At 36.5% G+C, this 25,937-nt stretch overlaps 1 protein-coding gene across 1 annotated transcript in view; it reads left to right on the top strand.

Moving 5' to 3' along the window:
- The window catches only part of TMTC2 (transmembrane and tetratricopeptide repeat containing 2), a 390,547-nt gene that overhangs the window by 150,245 nt on the left and 214,365 nt on the right, over window positions 1-25,937 (top strand). The window contains exon 2 of the mRNA XM_008571569.1: window positions 2,213-2,783. Within this exon, the coding sequence (XP_008569791.1) occupies window positions 2,213-2,783 (571 nt within the window). The remainder of the gene's footprint in view (window positions 1-2,212; window positions 2,784-25,937) is intronic.

Genomic DNA, 25,937 nt, shown 5'->3' with positions numbered 1-25,937 from the left:
AGGAAGAAGGTTAAACTTTTCCTTTTAAGGATTCTTTCTGGAAGTAGGAGCCCCAAATTAGTCACCATATTTAGTATCAAGGGAAGTAGAAAAAAAAGTTTTTTCTTCAGATGACCAGGTGCCCAGCTAAACACTGAAGTTTCATTAGTATGGAAAAAGGGGAGAATAGATATTGGGGAATAATGAACTGTCCTAGCCATATAGAGTAATTTTTAAGACATGCTTTTAAGAGGTATTTTGCCTTTTAACTGAGCATCTAGAAACATCAACTAGCTCTCATAGTAGATAATGAGGGTACTTAAAACTATTATTGTCACAGAAACTGAAGTGCAGAGAGGTCAGTTGGGAAGCGGTTTAAGGAAGCAATTGAAAACTTCCTTTGCTCAGTCATTTGATCCCAACTAGAATAGTGACGCTATTTCCACTGGCTGTATCTTCTTGCATGGGTTCCTTAATTAGGTTGAATCTCTGCATTTTCTTCTCTTTAGAGTCAGGCAATAAATTACAAAGCTGGGACTTAGGAATATTTCTCCTTAATCCAGGGCTTTTTCCAATCTGATTTTTGGTCATATTCTTGTGGAAGTTCTCTGATCACACCTGCCTCACAACAGAAGGCAGAACTGGCTCGAGGTAAACGATGTTAGGGAAGCCTCACACCACATATTCTTCAGCTGAACAAATGCCCACCCCTCCCTAAAAAGCCCTGATATCACACTAGACAAGAGGTTTCTAGTACTGGAGCTTCTCATTCCTACTTTCTCCTAATTCATGTGCCTCTTTGTACTGTAAATAGAGACAGATGCACAAGGAACACAAAAGACTCTGTTCTCTGGGAAGTATAATGGCATAAGGCAGGGATCTTCCAAATGGAATAACATACATGTCACCTTCAACATCTGTACTTTGTCCAAAAATACCAGTGTTATACTTTCCTTAAAATTTGTCTCTGCATTGACTTTAACTTCTAACAGTTCCATTCTGAGCAAATTTATCTATGGAATCCAACTTTGGTGTGATAAATAAATTTTCTTTCAAATACATATTAAAATAAACCATCAGTTTTTACAGGTGTCTGTTTATCTTTTCACCTGCCCTCAGTGGTATATGGATCACATTTTGGGAGGCCCAGCATAGTAGAAAGAGCATCATCCAAGAAACTCTTTGTTGCTATTCCCGACTTGTATGACGTTGGACCAGTTATTAATTAATCTTTCTCAACCATAGTCTCCTCACCTGAAAGATGTGGATAATATCTACCTCATCAGTGGTGTTCTAAGGATTACATGAGAATATGTAACTGAGGATACAAGCACAGTGCTTACTGAGGATACAAGCACAGTGCTTGCCAGCATAGCAATTGCCCAGCAAGTAGTAGGTCCTTCCTTCCTTGAGGTCTGCTTGGAAATATCAGGCATGCAAACCTGGAAGCAAGAAACAATGAAGTGCCATCATGATTTCTATAGATGATAGCAAGACCTGTGAGAGCTCAGAAGTAGGGAAGGCTGAAGTTAACTAGAATGAAGGAGGAAGGGAAACATAGGTAGAGAGCCATTCTTCCTGGTCTCTCCACCTCTCTAGGGCCTTGCTACTTACCATGTGGTCCAAGGACCAGGAACATCAGAATCACTTGAGAGCCTGTTAGAAATGTGGAATTTCTGGCTTTTCTCCAGACCTACTGAGACAGAATTGCCTTTTAACAAGATCCCCAGGTGATTTTATGCAAGAGAAGCACTGCTCTGGGAACTGATATTCTATCAAACTTATTTCTAGTAGGGGGCTAGTCCTCACTCTAAGCATATCACCTGCACCAGCATCACCTGGGTCCTGCTTCTAAAAAATGCAGATTCTCAGACCTCACATCAACCTAGGCCCTGGAATCTGCATTTTTAGCTGGTATACCTCATGGCTTTCAAGGTACATTTTTTTGGCAACTGCTATACTAAAGCTTAAACCACTGATAGAAATTCTGCATTTATTCTTCAGTGTTATTTGCATTCCAGCAAGGAAGAAAGCTTAAGGAAAAGATGGTCCTAATGGTGGTGTTAGTAAGCATTAAGGGGAGGATCTGAATTCATCCCATATGTGCCTGAAATCCCATCACAAAGCCACATAAGAACAGAGCTTCTGAGGAAGGCAGTATCTTAGCAATGTCATTTTTTTTTTCTTTTTGTATTTTACATTTGATTTTTTTTTTTAACATTTTGTTTTTTAGCCGTGCTATCAAGACTAATCAGGATCTTCTCCCAGAAACTCCATGGACGCACATTTTCTACAATGATTTTTGGGGGACTCTCCTAACCCACAGTGGCAGCCACAAGTCCTACCGGCCACTCTGCACTCTTTCTTTTCGCCTGAACCATGCCATTGGAGGGTTGAATCCCTGGAGCTACCATCTTGTCAATGTCCTGTTGCATGCAGCAGTCACTGGCCTCTTCACAAGCTTCTCCAGGATCCTCCTTGGTGATGGATACTGGACCTTCATGGCTGGCTTGATGTTTGCCTCTCACCCCATTCACACGGAGGCAGTGGCGGGAATCGTGGGCCGAGCTGATGTCGGGGCCAGTCTTTTCTTTCTTCTCTCCTTGCTCTGCTACATTAAACACTGTTCTACAAGAGGCTACTCAGCCAGGACTTGGGGCTGGTTCCTGGGGACGGGACTGTGCGCAGGATGCAGTATGTTGTGGAAGGAACAAGGAGTGACTGTTCTCGCAGTTTCAGCCGTTTATGATGTCTTTGTCTTTCACAAGCTGAAAATGAAACAGATCTTACCTACCATTTACAAAGTAAGTGATTGTTGGCTCTTGGGCATTGGATTACTGAGTAATCTACTTGCTTGTTCCTTTGCCACCCTTTAAAAAGCAAATAGGTTGCTCTTCAAGCAGAATTTAAAATGAGTTCCTTTTTGATCTTTGGTAAGTGGAAGTATACGTTTTGACCTTTCTCTGCTAAGCAGGGTTTCAGTCACTGATGGTTTCCTCAGGTTTCCTGATTTATTTTCATGTTTTCAAAGGTGGTAGAAGAATAATTTTGGCTTGTAAAGAACATGCATCTTTATATTTATGGATTGTATTCTTTATTTCTGCCTGAATTCTCTATAATCCAGTAAATTGTCTATAATGTATATTTGTGCAAGTAACAGCTGATAATAGAGCTAGATGCTAGGCTCTGCAGAGGGGAAATCCGCTGCCATTTGTTAATATTACTTTTCCTGAGTTGACTTTGGAAAACAACCCTTCTCTGTAGTGTACTGAGAAGTCAAATTCTTAAACAATGAATCATACTCACCTTCTCCTTGTTGTAGTGTGTTAGAACAGAAGAGTCAAAACAGAAAGTGGTTATTAAGTTTTACCCTAAGGCCAATTAAGGCCTTTGCCTCAGGGCTTAATATTTCTTCTGTATTTTCTTAGTGGTTTCAAGTGCAGTGTTGTTTGAATGTCACAGCAGCATTTTTGTATCCCCATACACTTATAGAGACTGAGCAGTTTTTGCTAGAGCTGTGAGGGGAGAGATTGGGGTGACAGGGGCAGGCCTTGCCGTCACATCGTCCCTCACTCAGAATAAACTTACCCTTGCTTTGACTTTCAGTATAAAGACTGGACCTGGCCAGGGTTTGCAAACCATGGCCAGGTTTTAGCAAACACCCACCTTCCTTTTGGACACAAGTGAGGAATTATGGTTTTGGATACTTGCTGCGAGGAAGCTGTCAAGTTTTCCTAGTTTTCACTACTTTTTTCTTTTCCCCTTAATTTCCAGTTTTACTTAAAATTGAATTGGGAAAAAATTAAAGAAAAAAATTGAGGGAAATAGAAACTGAAACATTTATTTTTTTAAAAGTGTCATTTTTTTTTTTCACGTAGGCAGAATAATCACTGCTGTGCTTTTGCTCTGCAGGGAAGCATAACCTTTTCACTTAGAACGCAAGTATCGAGGGCTTAATGAAGTTCTTTGTGATTTCAATTAAATGCTGAAACTTGAAAAGAAAACTCTGGTTAGAGTTTGATGCTTGAAAACAACATATGGTTTGAAAGTCAAGCTCTTATTTTCAAGTCAATTTTAATCATTCTTTCAAGGAGATTTAGAGAGAATAATTGTTTTCTTCTATAACGATGTCATCAGCAATAACAAACTTTCTTGTTTTACCAGAAATACAAATAGAATAAGTATGGTTTATAGTCCTTGTCCTTTTGGAGGTTGTGATCTTTTTGAGAATGCAGGCTCAAGAGTTGTTTCAGGATCTTGTGTTGATAGCCTGTGAAACATTATGGTTTCTTATACAGAATATTCATTTTACCATCCCATGAATTAGGGAATTATTTTGATATGTCAATTCAGGACTTGCATTTACTACCTTTTGAAGTTCTGAGAAATTTTCAGTTCTCCAAGCATATTTTCAAGGACAGAATTGCTTGCTGTAGAGCTTCTTGTTATAAGCATGTTCTATACAATATGTGGGACATACTGATAATAGAAAATTATTCTTTGTTTATCTCAAATTACAATTTATCTGGGTGTCCTGTATTTTATTTGGCAATCTTACTCATGTAATTGCTGCTTCGGGAAATGAGAAATGCCATTAGCAAAGGAACTCCTAGGAGTAGAGAGTGTGAAGTCCCTGTGCTATGGGAATGAACTTAATACTGTTAGAGGTTCAGTGTCCTGAGAAATTTCCAAATGGATACTTGCCCAGACTCTTTTGGCAGCCACCTCTTGCAGGGCTAGGCAGCAGAAAGGGTAGTAGTGGGGGCAGCAAACCCTTCGTCTGAGCTATCTGCTATAGTTTGGATATGTTTGCCCTTCCAAAACTCATGTTGAAATTAGACTCCCAGGGCCGAGCCCGTGGCGCACTCAGGAGAGTGAGGTGCTGGGAGCGCAGCAGCGCTCCCGCCGCAGGTTCGGAACCTATATAGGGATGACCAATGTGGCAGTGTTGAGGTGGGGCTTAGTGGGAGGTGTCTGGCCATGGGGGTGGATCCCTCATTAATGGATCAGCACCTTCCCTTAGGGGTGAGCGAGCTCTGTCTCTATTAGTTCCCTTGAGAGCTAGCACTAAAAAGAGCCTGGCACCTGCCTTCCCTCTCTCCTTCCTCTCTCGCCATAGGCTGGCCCCTCTCCTGCCTTCCACCATGAGTGGAAGCAGCCTGACGCCCTTTTCAGATGCAGCTGCCCTATTGTGGACTAGATTCTAGTCTATAGAATTGTGAGCCAAATAAACCTTTTTTTTTAATCTTTATAAATTACCCAGTCTGAGGTATTGTGTTACAGCAATACAAAAAAGGACTGACACTATTTCATCTTAGCTTTTTCTGTTAGTCTTAAATTTGGGGCCAGTGAGCTTAAGAAAAGGACATTGTGATAACAGATTGTATAGATTTATAAGGAACCGTAGGGATCATCTTTGCCATTTTCCTTATTTCTGGCTGACAATGTAGAGAGCCAGAGAGGTGAAAGTCACCTAGAAAATGGTGCAATCGCTAGGACTAGAACACGTATCTGACTGTCTAGGGATCTTTTCTATTGCATTCTGAAGGTGAATGTCATGAAGATGAACAAACAGATGTAAAGTCAGATGACTGCACAATAGAAAGAAAAATAATGTGGAATAAAATCTTAACTCACAGGGGCTGAGTAACCTTGGGCTAATTCCACAATCTGTTTCTTCATCTGGAAATGGAAGCAGTTACTGTTCTCTCTTAGAGCTTTGAAGATGATTTGAAATTGTGGGGTGTTCTGTGTGAGCTGAAGTGCCCAGGATTTGGATGGTACCTAATACCTATTAGTTGAAGAGAAAGAAGTATCAATGGAAATCAAAGTTCTTTGTCTTTTGGCCTTCACTTTAAGATAAACTTCTGTAGTCTTTATACATACAGTGGTTTGACAGCATATGAAATAAGGACGGCTTAAGAATCGACTGAAGCTGAAGTGTGCAGATTTAACCACAAACTTTCATTTAGAATCTCATGACTGCAGGCCTGTAAACACTGGCATGGGTTGCATATGGAAGTTATAGAAAATTCCATATTCTGTGTTTAAAATACGTGTGTGTGTGTGTGTGTGTGTGTGTGTATATATGTGTGTGTAGAAGTTATAGAAAATTCCATATTCTGTGTTTAAAATACGTGTGTGTGTGTGTGTGTGTGTGTATATATGTGTGTGTATATATATATATATATATGAATGTATATATGCAAATATACACACTTTAATTTCTATGCCTGGGGTGAGTTGGAAGAAATTCATTCTGAAGGAAGTGAACTAAAAGAATAATCATCTTAAATATCTTATTAACTGTGCATCACAGTTATGGTTTGCCAGATGGAATAAACTTCCTTGTCCCATTAAAACATATAAAATTATATATAAACAGAAAATGCCAGTGCACAAATGTTTAACTTTATTATGCAAATTAGAGAACTAGTCAAATACTCAAAACCTAAAAGTGGTGGTACTCTGAAACTGGAAATTATTAAGACCAGAAGGGCAAGGTTCTCCATTTTTGTACTTTTGTCAGTGATGTTTTTATTATAGCTGTCAGACTGAGCTCCTCTCTTCACATTGTTGGTGGTTTGGGTTCTGTAACTCTTACCTAAATCAGATCCTGGCCCCCAAACTCAAATGCCTGCCAGGGCCACGCAGAAGGGACTGTGGCACTCTGGAGGTCATGCCCTACCACTGCTTTTCCTCTCCATCCCACGACTGCAGAAAACACAGATGTCTGTATGGTAGAACTTAAGGTTTTTCCAAAAAGACAGAAACCTGAATTTTTCTGTGGTATCTCCTGTTTTTAATATTGGTTACTTATTAAAAACCCCATTTGGGCCAGACAAAATCCTTGGAATGGCTGAATTTGGCCAGAATTCTTGGCTGCCATTTTATTCACTCCTGTTATAAAAATCATGCAAATGATGCACATGTTCATGTTATGTATGAGACTTTTGCAGTTCTGCAAAGGAAACATGAAAGTTATATTTTTCTTTGGTAAGATGTGAGATATAGTAAGTACCTGGCGTATAGTAGATGCTTAGTATTTAATAAACACTTATGGTGTTTACATCTGCCAGGCACAGTTCTTAGTGGGCTGAATATGTCATTACATTCAACTTATGTAACAAATGCTTATTGAGAGAACTAATACAACTTATGAAATAATATGATTGAATATTGAAAACTATAATTTTGTCAATAATTAGAAATATTTGTCAGAAAACACTAAATATAAAATCTTCACAAATATATATGAAACAAATTAGTGTTTTAAAATATTCTTAGTTCTTAACCTCAGGATTTTTTAAAAATGTATTTCCTACATTATCCCTGGCTTTTCGCATGCTATCTAGAACATAGTAGGTACTCAGTAAAATATTAAATTCACACTTGTTTAAGATTTACCTTTTATATGGCTGAAATGTTAAAGTAAAATCCTGTACTCTCCCCATTGTATAAGAATTTCATTCGTACGTTAGTGGGGTCTGGAAGGTGGGATTGGAAAACATGTGTGTCAGAAAAATAAATTTTCTTGACCTCTCACCAAATGACTGTTTTACCGATCCTTAGATTTACTTTCACTTAGTTTTATGTGGTCAAAAAATAAGGGAGGAAGCCCTTGAAATACACTTAAACTAGCCTTGCAAATAAATACTAGACTTTTATCTGCCCACAATTTTTTTTACAAGCCTCCCCTGACCCCAGGAGGCACATGGGTAATAAAATCAGTAAAAGCAACATTTTTCTTACCCAGCATCAGTCATTGCTTGCCTAGCGGCCATTTTCTGTGCTTATTTAACATCTGTTAACTGTTTTAATGTGGAAACATCTTTTTCCCTTTATTGGCTCCACAATCACTTATTCAGTTACAGGTGGAAAATTTAAAAAAGGAAATCTGAACGTCAATGTAGTAATTCTAATAATAGCCTGAGATAATTTGGAAAATGAAGCCCTTTCAGTTTGATCTTTGAACAATTTCTTTGAAATGACCACCTTTGTTTCGCTATAGGTGCTTCCAAGGTCTGCATTATCTGGATAATCTCCTTTTCTTAATATTAAATTTTGTGGCTCTGTTTCACGTAAGCACGGTGAGAAGACTCTGTTGTTATGTAGGAAAATGGGAGGCATTGCCATGTTTGGAAAACGAGTCATTTTCCTAGAAATAACCTTTTTTGTTTGTTTGTGACTGGTAAGGGGATCGTAACCCTTGGCTTGGTGTCGCCCACACTGTGCTCAGCCAGTGAGCACACCGGTCATCCCTATATAGGATCGGAACCCGCGGCCTTGGCACTCCCAGCGGCGCACACTCCCGAGTGAGACATGGGGTTGGCCTGAAATAACCTTTGTTTTAATGATAAGCAGGATGTGAATGATGGAGTTTGCTCATGGTGGATGAAGTTTCTTTGTCTTGGGTATTACCTAAACTTGATTCTGCATCCAGATGTAGTGATGAGACCAAAATTAACAAACCACCTCATATTTCCAAACCATCTTCAGGGTTTATATTGAGAGTGATTTTTGAGGGTGGTGGGAGTTTATGATCTGTTAAAGGTTTTTGGTTCATCACCATTTGAACATTAAATATATTAAACATGGTGATTCAGGTAGTACCTTTGACTATTTTGTGTGACTCCCTGTGTGTAGAAGAGCATGAAAAGAGAGATGTAAAGCCTGCAGGTATTGGCACATTAAATCCATATGTGCTTTTTATTTGATTAGCTGCTGGGGATGGCATTGATGGAATCTATTATCATTTATTGCTTTGTCCCTTTTGTTTCTAGACTAGATTGTGGTTTTGCTCAAGTTATGACCCTCATATCAATTGCACTGAATGAAATATGGTATATTTGTTGTTTTTGATTTTCTTCAATCGACATCTGTGCCAGTTGACTTCAAGTAGTATTCCCGGTTTCTTATGATTTTCTTTCTCTTGATTTGTCTTAACTTCATGAGAATCCAGATATAACAAGATACTCTGATTTGATCACAGTAGTATTTCCTAGTTGTATTGAAACTGTAAGGCTATTTGCAATTAGAATATAGGGCACTTACAAATGTATTTGGACTTCCTCCCGGTAAACTTGCTGTAGCATTTAATATTCATGACCTGTAGTATTATAAAACTTTGAACAGCTGCCAACACTGCTAACCAGATAATACCACAAATAAAGTTGAGGTTCAAAAAAGTTTTACAATTGAAAAAGTGAGAGATTAATAAGGTATTTTATTCTTGCAGGTTTGCTTCTTTGCTCAGCTGATTTCAGATGATTCCATGATCTAGCTACAATTTAGTAATCTAAATTTGGGACGCTGACTACAGATGCAAGTTTCTGTACTGGTTGCATTACAGTATTAATACTTGGAATAGTGACCTGTTCAAAAATTATCATTTTAAAGAATTTATCTTTGTGCCAGGCACTGTATTTGGTGATGTGGGGATTCAAAGACAAATGGACAAGAATACTCCTATGCCTTTAAGAACTTTATAGAGTAATATGAAGTTGAGAATAGTGCATATAAATATGGAACTGGAATTAAAGCTGGAAAGTGGCGAGGACTATAAGGGAGGCTTTGGGAGTGCTAGGGGAGTTTAGAGGAAAGGGGGGTTACTTTCAGCCAAAGGGATCAGGAAGCTCCTTCTGGAGAAGAGACATCTGAGCAGGGTCCCGAATGATAGTTAGGATATAGACATTTATAACTGGAGAGACAAGGAAGAGTGGAGGGTACAGTGCGAGTATTATACAGCGGGAACTCACAGGAAGTTTCTGAGGACCGCTGAGCAGTTATTTTGGCAGATACATGAAGTCTATAGAGGAAAATGAGTCAGAAAAGGTAGATTGAGATCAGGTAGTATGTATAATGATGTAGAGGTTTTTTAAAGTATGTTGTCACCCTAGAATGTTGGGAGACAATGCATGGTTTTTAAATATGCTTACACTTTAGCTGGTCCATGGGAGGAGCCTAGAAATGTTCAGGCTAGCTCCATCTAGCCATTTGTGACTGTCCTCTCTGCTGTCCCTCCCCTAAACCTGAGGGAGGGTTCCTTTGGTGATGAGACTGGGAATCAGACTCGGGAGTAGAGGTTTATATCTTACTCAGTGAGTGTGTCTCATACAGTATATTTCTCATTCTTTAACAGAAAAAAAAAAAAAAAAGGAAAAACCTTATTTTTGAAGAGTAGTATTTTACTTTTTACTCAATATTGGTGTATTATTATACAGTCCTAATGAGTAAAACAGGGGGTCCTTAAGGGTTTTCTTCTGTCTTCTTCCAACATTGCTGAACAATGTTCAGATATTACTGTGAATGGCCACAAGTACAAAATCTCTCTTTGTTCTGTACTCTTTCATAGAGGAAGACAGAAATTTTTTAAAAGGGCCCTTTTTACAGTACAGAATAAAATACTCTATCAGCACTGAATTTCAACCAGTTAACTCAATACTCCATCAGTGAGTGTGACACGCAAATTGGACCTTGCAATGAATAAATAATGAGTCTCATTGAAATTGTCCATGCTGTTCTCATAACACTGTGTCTGGGATGCACATTACATCATTCGGCTCAATTTTCGATAACCTGCTGCCTCAGAGGAATCAAATTGACAGGGATCTCATGATTATCAAGTTACTCATACTCAGCTAGGCACTGTCAGTTTCACAGAAAATAATGTGGTTTGCACAAACTGGAAATCCATTGTCATTGCCCAGAAGTCAGATTCCTGTCTTAAGTGCCTGAAACAATGGAAATGATAATGAAGCCGTGGTTTCTTAAATGAAATTTTAGCTATAGAAAGCCAGCCCATGAGTACATTAGAGATTCCTTAAAAGGCACAAATGGGGTGGGAAGTGGGGTGTATAACACACTATTGAGTCAAATGTCTTGATTGTTAAAATACATAAGATAATGTTAAGGTTGAATAGTGTTATAAGTTTTATTTTTCTTTAAACATTCAGGTTTTATACCTATTGATTATAGTATTCCTTTCTTCAAAAGAGATAAATCAAAAGGGAAGAACAGCACCTTGTAATGCCAAAGTCTGTGATGATTTGGTGGTAGGAAGGTCAGCATGCCCTTGCTCTCCCGGTTTGTTTCTAATGCTGCAGCACCCAGATGGCTCCTGTATGCTCTGTTGGCCCGATTATAACACTCTTGCATCAAGTGTAATAGCATGAATCCAGAATTTAATACATGTTTCTTCAGTAATTATGGCCTTGATTAGTGAAGTCAGTGTTTTCATTCCAAAGGACAATTTCTTTCTTTCTCTACATGTTTATTCATTTAATTTCAGGACATCAAATAAAATGTGAATATCTTAATACTTATTTGTTATGATGGGGGATCTGTAATGCCAATGTTTTGGTATGAGTTCGTCATTTTGCTTTTAATTAATGTGAGGCTCAAAGGACACAGCAGGGACAATGAGAGAAATGACAGGCATTTTAAAAAAGGGACAGTTTTTAATAAGTGAAGATATGGAAAATCCAGAATTTTCATTAAAATATTGCTAAATATAGAGTACATACATAGGACATTTAATATAGAGGTCTTCATTATATACGTCAATTGTGGGTATTTAAAAATAATTAAATTTTGTATATTTAAAAACTAAAAATAGAAAATAACTTGATATTTTAATTTTGTGAATTTTGAGTAATTATGCCAACCTAGCCTTTTGAGGGCATTACCTTAATTTATAATGTACAGATACTAAGTCCCCTACACTTATATGTGTGAGCGTTTGTGTGTTGTATATTTCATCAGAACAAACTTCATGAATACAGTCATATATAATATTGATTGTACCAAGGTTATACATGAATGATTTAAGTGTATTTCCCTAATTTTTACGAAATGGAGAGCTCTAAATTACATGGAATTTTAATATCTCCTAATTTGAAGATTAAGGCAAAAATTTGCCAGTTTATGTATTCCATTGTGTGTAATTTCTTAACTCTCATGACATAGTGTGATTAAAGTTAAATAACATCAGTTACATGATCTGTAAAATTAGAAATACAGTATTTTACCTTGTGCTAAATATAGTAAATGTACACTCTTCAGCTAAGTTCCATTTTTTTTTGTTTTGTAGGTATCATCATTGCCATCAGCATTTTACTGCATTTCTGTAGCATTTTAATAGTAGTGAACTTTTTATCTGTCATCTTATGGAGCACTCAATTAGCATGGCTATGGCTATTCTACAATAACATAGATTAATTAATGGGATGCATGGTGTAATGTCAATCGACAAAGAATGGAATGTTTGCTGTCCTGTTCACCAGTGCTGATAACCGAAAGAAAAAGTAGAGGAAAAGTCTTTTTTAGGGATAATTCTTCGAATAGCATGATTTCATAATTTATCTTTTGATTGAAAACAAGTATATGTATATGTCAGTCCTTAATTTTCCTCTGTTGCTAATATCTTGCCATAATCTCCTACCTTTATAGCCTGATTTTTTCCTCTTTGGGCTCAGGAGGGTGCTGTTGCTTATATATCTGAAAGTGGAGGGGAGGCAGGCTTTCCTCTTCTCCTTCCCCCACCACCCTATTTCCTATATATTTCCTATTAGCCAGGTTTATAGTAAGGAAGATTATTTCAGTAGCTGCAATAGCTTACATCATTCAAGTCTCATTCTTTGAGAAAGAGGAAGCACTGTTATCACCTAAAGGTGAATGTTAATCTCTTTCCTTCTATTCTTTCCCAACCTGGCAGGCAATATTGTTGTACCTGATTCCAGAATTTCTGTTATAACAAACCATTTGAGGGAAGTGTAAGGCTGTTTTTTTTTTTGTTGGTATTATTCAATGGTTTAGTTTATTTCTCTACCTTCTAGGGAGCGAATAGAAGGCAGAAAGCTTTGTCTTTAAAGCAGTATTATTTTCTGGCTGCCAAAAATTTCCTAAAATATTTTGGGTACCTTAATGAAATTCAGACCAAATTATTCTCACAGAAAGCTAAATCTTAGTAACTTTGGCTTGCTGAGACAAACCCATAGATGAAATTTGTTTTAATTTCAGAGAATATGATATTTAGAAATCTGTTTTAATTGACAAATGACACATGACGTGGGTGGGGTGACTGTTTACTTTGAAAAGACTTCGGGATTCATCATGAGTTTGCTTTGAATATACCAAACTTGGATGACTACCAGTCTCTTCAGGGGAAACTATTTTAAAGTAGAGATTACAGTGCAAAACTGGAAGCTACTGAACAAGAATTTTTCGGTCTGCTTATGTTTTTGTCTGAGGTGTTGAGGGAGGGCTGGTGGAGAGGTGGCCAGCGGGAAATGTTTTCATCCTGTTACTTATAACTCTACCGCTAAAGTCTTAAAGATGCTTAAAGTTTCTTTGACCGCAAGAATGTAACTTTAGTTTCTTGCTGTCTGGTGAGTATTTGAGTGGGTGACAACCCTAATGTAAAAAGTGTGAATGACTTCAAAAATGAATGTATTTCAGATGTAAAATAGCAAGAAAGGGGAAAATATGGAGGGGCAAATTGAAAAATGGGCTGGCTGAGGGAGAAAAGGGCTGAATTTAAGTTGTCAAAGCAGCAATCTGAAGTTTCTGGTTCTTGGACGGGATAATTTGTAGTCTCTGGTTCTCTTGCATTCTGCAGTGTAATCTTCTCCATGGCTGTGTGGACTTCCTTATTGTTCAAAGAGAAAGAGAAATAACCCATCTGAATTCATTAGCTTTCATTTGCATATACACAGAGCTGGTGGTAATAATGATAACAACCACCATTTATCAAGGCTTACTGTGTGCTAGCAAAGTGTCTTCTGTGCATTATTTTGTTCCATTCTATGAGAGAAGGTGTTATTAACCTCATTTACAGACAAGATACAGATAAGATAAAATGAGGTTTATGGAAATGAAATAATTTGCCCAAGAATTCACAGATGGTACAAGGAGAGAGGTGATCTTATTCCAAATGTCTGACTCCCAAGGCTCATGATCTTTCCATTATACTGTTTTGTACAATTTTACTGAAAATTGGAAGATCCAAATAGTATTATGAAAGAATCATTTTTTCCATATTAATTGGCTTTGGGATCAATGCTCTTTACCTAGAATAGCTTTAAATACAAATAATCTGTACTTCCATGTGTAACAGCTAGTTTTATGGGTGTTAAAAATACAAAGATGGATCACATTTTATTCCAGTCCCTAGGATGTAGCAGACATGTATACAATAACTGTATTACTCTGCACTACGTGCTAATAGAATTCCATATAATGAGCTGGAGAAGCACAAGTGTCAGACAATTTAGTCTGGTTGGGGAAGAGTCAGAGAGTAACAGAAAAGTACTGGCACCTAAATAGCTCAGCTCATCCAGATGCGTATATATATGCTTGAGTGTGTATGTGTTTGTTTTAAATTTAAGACCATTTTAGACTTGTGAATTTCCTTTGGGTTCAGAGTCAACTTCCATTTTTCCACCTCAATCTGTTATGTGACAAGAAACTTGCTAGATTCTTACTTATTCATTTAAGTAAATAGGTACTGAATATCTTATAGGTACACGACACCGTTCTAGATGTTAAGGCTAAAGTAGTGAAGAAAATAGAGAAATACCTGCTGTCTTAGAATTTACATTTATTTTCTAACAACTGTCATGATAGCTGTCTGAGCTATTTTTACCCAATTTTACAAAGATTTAGTGAACTTCCCCAAATTGTTAAGTTGCTCAGCATGCAGTTAAGACTGAGTTTCAAAGTAAAAAGTAGCCTGATTATTTAAGGTATTAGATGAGTACTATTGGTGTGTGTGTGTGGAGGCTCTAATTGGTTTAGAAACCTTCTTGAGACCAAGGACTGGTTAGTTTTTTTTTCCTTTGCACCCTCCTGTCCCAGAAGGGGAACAAAACATTGAGATCTTCATATTCTGAGGTTGAACGTTACATTGTACATTGGCCGGTAGGGGCAAATCATTTCCACTATGGCCTTGCCCTTCATTTAACGGACTTAAAGGAGGCGAGGCTTTGTGTATACTTGAGTTTGGGCTTGACTAATTTGCTTCTTAAACTTCTATCAGCTTCCCCTACCTCCTCTGAAATACATGGAGTTTCTCAAAAGCATGCAAAAAAAGAATTATCTGAAGTTAGTTCACATTGAAGGATTTGATTTGTCTCTGAATTTGATATTGTGGCATCACTGCTAATCAACCGTATTAACTTACTTATGTGTTATCGACAGTGCATTGCTAATGGCTGTATATGGGAAAGGATAAGTTGCACTACAGAGGTTGCTTTGTAATTCAGATTTTTTCCTGCATGTTTCATTAAAAATACAAAATAGCTTAGACTAATTAGCAATGCGGTAATTCCAAGGAGTATCTGTGTATCTTAAAGCATCCTAAACTGCACAGATATTTGGATATTTGGTGTGGCTTGCAAAGACTACTTTTGATACGTGAACTTTTGTCTATTTATACAAAAAAGGGCTACATGTTTTCTGATTCGGTATTCAAAACCCATGAGACCAGACATGATTTTGATTTTTTAAAAAAGTATTATTCAGAGGCAAGAGAGTGCATAAATCTTGCATCATATAGCACCCCTAACATAAATGGTAGCTTCATTATAAGAAACATGTAGTATTTCTGCAAAGAAATATATGAATATTCTGAGTAAATGAAATAAATAAAAAGTATAAATTGTCTCATGTCAGTTTAGATCAGACTTTTTTGTTTTCAATAGTTTCATTGAGATAGAACTCATATCATAAAATTGACCCATTAGAAATGTACATTTATTGGTTTTGAGGGTGTTCAAAGAATTTTTGCAACTATCACTATAATTTTAATTCTGTATTTTGGAATTAAGGATAGAGATTTTGGACCTCCAGTTACTGTTTTTCACAGATGTAGGATTTTTGTGTTTCTGTTTTTTTGTTGTTGTGGAACTTTTCAAGTTTAACAGAATGTGTAGGAAAAAATTTTGCCTTTTAACTATGTGGGTCAGCGAACCTGGTTAAGGCTTACTGAAACCCTTGAGTGTTTTCACTGGAGCATTTAATATATTTGGCTGTCTTACTGACTGAACAAATTGGTAATGGAGTTTGGGTAATCAGTGTATCTTCTTTGGGGTTATGTATAGGTCAGAATGTTTAGATCCTTAATTTGTTTTTTCGAAACTGATAAATTGTAGGCCCCCTCAAAAATACAATTTTCTGGGGCCGAGCCCGTGGCTCACCCGGGAGAGTGTGGCGCTGGGAGCGCAGCGACGCTCCCGCCACGGGTTCAGATCCTATACAGGAATGGCCGGTGCGCTCATTGGCTGAGTGCGGTGTGGGCAACACCACACCAAGGGTTGTGATCCCTTTACCGGTCACGAAAAAGACAAAAAAAAAAAAAAAATTTTTTTTCTGGAGTAAGAATTTTATGTCAGTATATGATTGCTTTCTTGGCTGTGTGTTTGGTACATGCAGCCCTTGATTTTTGAATGAGTATCAGCGGCTTGCAGTGGAAATATGAACATGGGTGCTTCTTATACTTTCCCATATACTTGCCTGTGTGTTGCTTTACATATGTCTTACATATGCAGCAATAATTAGATTATATTTAAAATATAGAATTGGCTTGTTTTTAGCTTTGACAAAGTTTTATCAAAGTGTAAAAATACTTATAAAATCTGGGATAAACCCTCTTTCCATTTGGAAAAAAGGAAACATTTTTACATAAACAAAACATATTTAAAGAAGGGACTAAATTTGGAATATTTCCTTATCCCTTTAAAGAAATGGCCATCATAAAATATACCACAGCTTACTTCCTAGAGGCAAATCCACCACTGAGCAACTTTAAAAGAGCAATAACATAAACTTAATTATGGGAGAATGATTCTATAAAAATTTAATATGCCATTAAGACGTTTGCTGATTTACATCAGATTTATATAAAGATTGTTTGAACCTGCACCTTTGCATCCAGCTGGTAGACTTTTTCTAGACTAATTATGTTAGAACCTCTGAAAATGTTAGACATTTGAGAGAAGTTGTGATTTTAGAGATAAAGGAGACATGCTGTGAAAAGTATGGCCATATGGCATAATGACACCAACCCTGCAGTTTTAATCAGGAAGCCTGCGTTCTAACACAGGTTTTGCCACTACCTAGTTGCGCAGTTGTGGACAAGTCATTTAAACTCTCCAGGAAGGTGTTTTTCTAAGATGTATATGTCTGAAGATGCTTCAAGGACCAAGTTGTATCATTTTATTTTAATCATAATTTAAAATAATTTATTGCTAATCTTTTTTTTGTTTGTAAAATCACAACTTTTCTTATCTTTAAAATAATCTGATAGGAAATGTGGGTTTCTTGTGCAGATATTAAATGCCCCATTTATTTCTGGGAACAAAAGATTAAATCCGAAATTGGTTATAGTAAAATTTTTTTGAGGGCCAAGTATTTACTGCAAACTCAAGTAGGCTGTATGTTTTGTGTTTTGCCTTTCAGAAGAATCTATTTGTATTTAGAATATCCCCATATATTACTTTTACCATCAAGTTATCTTTTCTATTATCTTTTAAACTTAAATACAGTTAAAACTTAATTATCTAAAATGGAGTCTCATGAATGAATCCTGCTTTCTAATTCTTAATGTAGACTCGAATAGGGAATGATGTCATTTTTACATCAGCTGTGCTATTATTTAATGCATATAATCAGAAATTGACTTCGATTTCTGTTCTATGCAAGAAAAATAACATGTTTTCTTAAATACTAAAATTAATTTGCCATTATCTATAGAGAAATCTAAAACCTAAAGAAATAATATTATCAAGTGTCAAACTCACCATACTTTATTCTGTTCCAGAGGTCTGCATACTTTCTCTGTAAAGGGCCAGATGGTAAACGTTTTCTGCTTTGAGGGCCCTGTAGACTCTGCCACTACTCAGCTGTGCTGTTTGTACTGTGGGCCGTGTGTGTGGCTGTGTTCTAGGCTGTAGTATGCTGACTACTGATTTTTCTAGTAACTTAGTTGATAAACCCAGATGTATGAGGGATCTTCAGAAAGTTCACGGAAGGATTCATATTATCTAATTCCACTTTTGAAGTACCCTTGTGTAAGTAATTCAGGGTCTCCAAAAAATTAATTTTAGGACAATATATTTGTAGTAATTTAAATCATTCCATTTCATGCAAACTGCATGCATTTTCCTAAGGGCTTTCACATTCATTTTTACTTTTATCTGGATCTTTAACACTCCTTTCAGGAGGATATTAATTTTTTTTTCCTTTTCCTTTTAAAATTATTAAAACTCATTATTAAGGTAACATTTTTAACTTTTACAAGCTGAGGAAACCAAGACTTAGAGTAGTGTAATTTGTCCAGATTGACCCTGAGAGCACAAGATCTTTATTTTCCTATTTTCTATTTTATCAAAGAACTATGAACACAATGAGCAGCTATCTCTGATCCCTCTTTGTGTTAGTAGAATCTCCTTTACCCTAAAATTTTGAAAGTAATTCAGATCTAAACCTAGCACTATGACAATTCTCTGAATGCTGAATTCATTCAAAATAATCAGAAAGTAAACTTTGGTAACAATAACTCCCTAAATGAAGCCCAAGTAAGCAGAAGGTGGTTTCCAAGAATAACCACCTCTAGAAGTTCACAGCAGCTGTAAAAATATATCTGCAGTTGAAACTTAGCTTACAGTATAAGGGTACTTGAATTTTTCTTTTTCTTCATCTTCTTCCCTCCCCCTCCAAACTACTTAGATATATCGAGCATCTTTATTTATTGTTGTTGGTACAAAGGTCAAGCACTTCTATATGAAGGAGAGCTCTCACTGGGGGGAAAAAATTGAGAAGAAAATCTTGTACCAGTTTGGTATTTTTTTTTTTTTTTCCTCCCTTGGTCAGAGTTGTTGTTAGCAGTGGTGGGCAGATAGTGTGTTTTCTACAGTGCTTACCTCCCAGGTAGATATGAATTGATTGACTTTGGCAGCGGTTATTATTATTGTTACTTTGAGTCCTCATGATGTAACTGCATTGATGGTTGTGTCATATTTTAGCAGAGAGGTAGCAGAAAATCGAATGTTTTATTTACTGTGTTATTTCAGTCATCACGTCTTTTTGAAAATGAGCCATGTTGTTCTGTCCAAATGAGGATCACTCAGAGCAGTTGAGCACTGTTAGTGTTATTGGTTGATATGGTTCAAAATTAAGAAAATGCAGGTTAACCGAATCTGTAAAGATCAATGTGAATTTCAAACTCATCAGGCCAAAATCTCAATTCCTAAATATTCTGTAAGTACATTCTAATTAGTATTATTTAGTTGGTCTTTCTGAGAGTAACTTTGTATTTGGCCCTTTTCAAAGTTATGTCAAGGTAATTTGGTTTTGTCACCAATTTGTATTTTCTTCCCTTTCTTCATCAGGCAGCTGAGCTGAGCCGGCTGCATGAGGCAGTGTGTCTGCTGCTTCAGTAAAATGTGACCCAGGAATCCTGATTTTACCTCTTTGTACTGCAGCATCCACATCTTATATCCAGGCTATTTTTTGAGGATTAAATGAATTAATACATAGAAATCTCTGAATTCCTAGCACATAGTAAGCGCTCAATTAATGTGAGCTATTTTTATCTATTTTAAGATGGCCACCTTCTCTGCACATTGGCTAATGTAAAAATATGTGCCACAAAGGTCATATTTGGCTATACTTGTTCTAATTGGTTTTTATAGAGGTCAAAGTTCATTGGAGAAATTGCAATAAAATGAGTACTGTGATACTATTACATAACATTGCAAGGACACATTAGTCCATTTTTACATTCATCGATCATTAAATTTTGTTATTCACTCTAACACTAAACCAAGAAGTGGCTGGATTTTTAACAGAGATATTTAGAAGTGAGATTAAAAATAACTTCCTCCTTGGGACCACATTCTCAATTCATAGAGAAGTATGCAATTACATACGTTTCTCAAATCCCACAATTGCATTCTTCTGAAGGAAATGATAGTTGCTGTTTCAAGAATATCCTTGATATCTCATATCGGTAACGTTTTATATTTGTTTAGCGCTACATTGTTTACAAATCTTGGTAACACCTCCACCTACCTCTTAGAGACCCCTGGAAGTGCAGTGGGTATTTTAAGGCCCTTCATTTAGAGCTGAAGATGCCCAGAGGAATTATGTAATTTGATTACTGTCTTCTGGTTCAGGTGAACTTGTAAGTCTAATGATTCAAAGTCTTATATTCCTGTCTCCTCTCCCTTCCTCTCTCTTTCCCTCCCTTCACTTCTCCTTCTTTCTCTTTTTTTCCTTCCTTAAGACACTGTATTTTTTTTTTTCATTGATTAAAAATAGCCCTAATCATAAGGGACTTCACCTGGCTTCCTAGTTCAGGTATATTTAAAATACATTTGAAGTTATTTCTACAGTAAGGGATAGATAGGCCTTATTTGCCAAAGAGGCTTTGAATGCTTTACTGTGATGTTAACTTCCAAATTAATACAGTGCCCGCTCGGGGAAAAAAAAAATTAAACTGTTAAAGAAACTAGGGACACCATCATAAAATATGTAAGTTAAAGAAATGGAGAGCTGCAGTATGACCCAGCCATCTGGACTTAAAAATCTTAGAATAAAGAAGCCCCTCGCTTTCTTGTTTTGTATAGGTATATGGACTGTTGAGGTCAGGTTTGGCTCTTTGGTCATTGTGTCAAGATTCCGGTGCATCTAGAACTGCTCCAGCCCCCTGCTAGACAGCTCTCGTGGTTCACTGCTCTTTTGTTCAGTCATTTGCACAATCATCCATGTACTCATTCATCTATATTATACGGAGTGCCTTCTTTGTGCCAGGTGCTGATCTAGTTGCTGTTGACAGTATATATCAGTGAACAAAACAGACAGATCCATGCCCTTACAGAGCTGGTATTCGTGTGGGAGCAGTGAGACTTGTTTCCATATGAGTGTGATAATAAGATTAAGATTGTATGCTTAATGTCACTTTGGGCTTTGACAGCTTCAGAGGTGACCTTTGCTGTATTTGATATCTTTCGTACATGAACACCTTATAAGACTGCCAGGCTTTGAGAAGGCAGGGATTAAGGTAGCCTGAAGAAATTAGGGAAGTCTTGTGGAGGAACTGAAAGCTGGAAAACCATTTAAGATAGTGGCAACATCAGGTAGATGGATGCAAATTCGGTTTACACCTAGAATAACGAGAACAAGAGCGCTCAGGGGATTTTCAAGTTTCAAACAATAAAGATGTCAACATGACTTGGGGGATTTTGAAGTTTAAATAGTAAAGCTGGGCCAAATTTTGGACAGCTTTGAATATCAGGCTGATATTGGAATCTAATTGTTTCTGCTTTTAGAGGATTATTGTAGTTTCTTGATGAAGAGGAGTGATTAAAAATACACACGAATGAATAAAATACCATTCCATGAACTCAAAGGAAGATGGAATTTCTCATCCTGACTGTGACTGAATAGCTCTGTGTCCTTGGGACACACATAATCTTTATAGACATCAGTTTCCTCACTGTAAAATAGACATTGAGGAGATGTTCTCCAATATCCTGGGTTTTACAAATATATAAATTTCTGATTTCTGCATCTCTTCCAGCATTTACTGATCTGTGGCTTTGTGAGCTTTTTCTGTAGGAGATGATGGTCTTTTATGTCAGATATCATCTTGAAGTCAGAGAAGGTGAAAGCACTTTGAAGAACTGAAAGAGAACTCCAGGTTTTGCCTGATGGAGAACTGGACGTGGTGGTGTAAAGTGGGTACTGTGTGGTTTAGGGTGATTTAGGGCATAGAACTCTGGACTTATAATCAAAGGACATGTCTTTGAGTCCTAGTGCTTCTCCCCATGAGGTGTGGAATTCTGAGTAACACATTTAACCTTTCAGAGTTCTGTCTGTCTATTTGTAAAATACGAATTCACAAAGTCTACAAACATCACAATGTTTTAGAAAGAACTACTTGAGATAATACATATAAAAACACTTTGTAAAATGTTTAAGCATTCATAATTAGTAGTATTCATAATACTACTAATAAATTATTTCCCGCACATCCCATATGAGATATAATAACAGAATTTAATGTTGTTTACTAGGCACTACTCTCTTGATGCCACAACCTCATCTGGAGAGAATAAAATGACTTAATAGGTGTTTGAATTTGATAGGCAATTATGTGCAATTCTCTTTCCTTATGATTTCTGGTCTCATAGAAAAATATAATGGAACTTAATTTGTACTTGCTTTACCATATCATTTAGATGACGTGCACTTGTTTAGATTTTTGAAGGAACAAGACACATGGGTTGATTGGAGATATGGTGCAGAACAGAACGAAATGGATTTAATAAGAAATATGATCCCTACTGTAAAATTTCTGGTGTGTTTAGGAGTTTTAAGGAAACCTATTCAAGAATGGAATATCCTGATATCACATTAAAGGTAATGTTTTGAGTTAGAGTCCAAATAAAGACTTTAGTGCATCCTGTAATTTTTATCATTTTCTGGTAATCAAAATTTGTAGCAGTGTTAAGATGTTTTATCCTTTGGTTTTATTACTTTGGCTTGCTCGTGGCATGAGTAGCATGAGTTTTCTGCAATTCTGAATGTTGCTGGTGTTCACTACTGCACTGAAGGTGCCTAATAGGGCACCGCACAAGCGGACGGAGACAGCCAGTGCATTTAAACAAGGGCACGTTTAAATAGGGAGTAAGAAGCCCGAGGTTCCACTCAGGAATTTTAACAGATCCCTTCTACTTCCCCTTCCCTTAATCCAAACTTACTGAGTGCCAGTCATGCACCTGGCAAAAACTTCTTGCTTGTCTCCCACCAGGGTTCTAAGGGCCATGAGCCAGTCAAAAAATGATTGACAGTTCAGTCAGAGAGTCTGCTAAGTCACAACTATTAAAGCACATGGAATTCCCATTAGACAAATGTTTTTTGGACCTAATCCAATGATAATAATCTATCAAAACAAGTTGTCTAATCTTAGGAGTTAACTTGAAAAGAGAAGTGGATGCAGGGTGAATTGCAAAATGTTTGCACGTGTAAGTTCAATTTATTTAATTTTAAATAATTAGGGCATGGCAATGATTAGTGCTAATTGGAGCTGTGTCAGGCTGAAAGAATTACCCAGATATGTTTTGAAGACTCCTGAGAGATTTTTGCAGTAAATCTTATTTAACTCCAGAGTTTTTAAAATTGATAATACTAAAAATAATAGGCATACCACTTAGTGAAATAAAAACCATATTTCAACCCAATCTAAAATAATTGGAAATAAAGTATTTTAGTGATAGCTACAAAGGCTAGGCATGCTTAAAATGATTAATGGGAAGTATTCTCATGGCCCTTAAAATAGGTATTTAATAAACGCAGAGTTCTTTTTTAAACTAATTTGAAGTAAGATCAAACTTTTGGGTTGTATTGAAGTCTCATTCAAATGGAGGACAAACACTGCAGTGATTATATGGGTTTGAAAATCTTCCTGTGAAGTTGCCTGTGAACTCTCTAAACATCTCAGTTTTCATATATGATCTTTAAAAGTTAGTATGATCAAAACTTAATTTCAAATTTCGCATTAAAGGGAAAGGAAGAAATTAGGTAGATTACAATTACATAAAGATTTTAACTATTTAGATTGGTAGACACCACCAACAGGCTTCAAAAATTGCATATTGACAAGTTGCTTCTGGCAAGAAGGCATTTTTGGAGAGATTATCAGAACAGAACCTGAACTGAGAAACTTTTTACTGATTTCCAAACATCTGGCTTATGGCCGCTTAGCAGCTACATTAATAATCTCAGTGTCTGTATAACATGAACTATGCAACTAGCTTATTATATGTAAAGTGAGTATAATTTGAGGGTCACCCTTCAGATGACTAATTCCAGCTAAAAAATGTATATACATTTAAGAAATGTTTATTTGATGGTGCAAATATTAACTTATGCTTTTAGAAAAGTTATCCTACTTATTTATAATAAATATTGCCATTTAGATTTATTATTACTTTCTAAAAAGAAATTCACCTTCTGAGTAACAAGATGCAATAGGACTGAAAAATAATTCTTTTCATGAAAACTCAAATCGTATTTTTTTTGTCTTTTTCCACATCACCCGTATATAGACTCAATTTTTGTTTTTAAGGTGTTTTCAAATAACTAGCCTTATCACCACTTTGCTGCTTCTTACGCATCTTCCTATATTAAATGGAACAAACCAAATAGTTTAAACCAACAAAGATTTGGACTATTTTTGTGATAGAGTTGTTTTTTTCTGTAATAGATTGTAGTAACCATAACTCTCTTTGCTACTCTGATGTACTTAAATTTAGCATGGCCGTCCATCTATTCACTTTTCTTTCAGTTGGGAAGGGGGTGGGTATAGGTGATGAAACCCACTGTTTGCTGAGTAAACCCAGAATGTTCTATTTGGCTGGTCCTGAGAGTATTCCAGTTCTGTTTGATTCTGCTATGAATGACTATGATGCCCAGACAGCACTGAGGCACTTCCAGTGCCCAAGTAAGTGTCACAGTGTTGTCTGGGAATTTCTGAATAATTGAAAGATATTGTAAGAATTATAAAATTGGATTCTTTTCCATGTGAAAATTTTCTTTCAAATAATTATTTTGCCTCAGTTGTCCAATCAAGAAAACAAATGTTTAAAAATCAGTGTGGCATTTTGAGAATAAAGACAAATTCTGTGAGAGATATGTGTAAAGCTGCATTTTTATCTGTGAGTTACAGTTAATCATCCATTTGGTATTGAATTTACTCTTAATATTTAGCAGAAGGAATAATTATAGGGTCTGAGCATATTCTCATATAACATTAAACATTGAAATTATGCTCTTATTAATGGACATCTATGAGATATGTATGTACATTAAGTTTTATTTATGTATATAAAATCTTTTTCTTATTGGTGTCTTTCGTATTTTCATAGGAAAACTCCCATACTCATTAAATAGCTGTCTATTATGACATCTTTGAGAGAAGAAGGCTGTCTTAGCCTCCCCACTGAGTGAAGTCTCATTATAATTTGTCTCTTTGTTTCCAAAATGCTGGGCTCACATGCTTAACTCATTAATGAGACTGGAACGCATCTCATAATGGCTGGTTTGTCGCACTGAAGCCACACAGGGTTAAAAGAATGTTGCAGTTTAGTCGATTGGCGGAGGAAAAGCATTTGCAGTGCAGTTGCCCAGTTTAGGAGTTATTGACAGAGAAAAGTTCTTTTTCCAAATTCAATTAATTTTGAGCTCTTTTAATTCTATTTCTCCCCATTAGATATATTCTTAAAGTACAGGAAAAGGAGTGTAACAAAAACAAAAGTGTTCTGATAGTCAAAGAGAGGTGTCTTCTTTACTTTTGTTGACAACTTTTGTTTCTTGGTTCACAAAGGATATTTTCTTCAGATATTTTCTTGATAAAGGCTGGATTGTTTTGGGGCTAACCTGATTTGACCATAGCGCACTGCCTGGTGGGAAGTGTTAAACCTCTTATTTTAAGCTAAACAAGATTACTCTGAAGGCTGGCATTCAGGAGCTTGCTCTTAGTGCACTGGGTTAAGGGCTGTGGCACACCCCTCACAGTTCAACTAATTGAATTCTTTGGGTACTTCAGTTTCTGATAGTTACCTCTAGAAGAGGCTTGCCATAGATATGCAAGACATTGCTAACTGCATGATTTCCCCATGTTAGCTTAATGAGAATGAATGGGTCACTATGCCAACCAAAACACCATAGCAATGGGTCTAGAAGCATCTTCCCCTCAATATTTGCTTCCTGTTTAGGGGTTTATACTATACTATAAATGCTATAGAGTGTCAGACAAAAACCAAATAGGATTTGAAATCAATGTCATCTAATACGATACATATAAGCAACTGTGGTTAGTTACCCTGAATTTTATCCTATTGTTCAGTCTTTTTTTTTTTTTTTTTGACTAATCTGGAAGGCAGTTAAAATGTTAA

The sequence above is a fragment of the Galeopterus variegatus genome, unplaced genomic scaffold, assembly GCF_000696425.1.
Source record: "Galeopterus variegatus unplaced genomic scaffold, G_variegatus-3.0.2 Scaffold705, whole genome shotgun sequence".
NCBI classification, from domain to species: domain Eukaryota; kingdom Metazoa; phylum Chordata; class Mammalia; order Dermoptera; family Cynocephalidae; genus Galeopterus; species Galeopterus variegatus.
The sequence above is the reverse complement of the archived record's forward strand: the minus strand, read 5'-3'. Positions and strand labels throughout refer to the sequence as shown.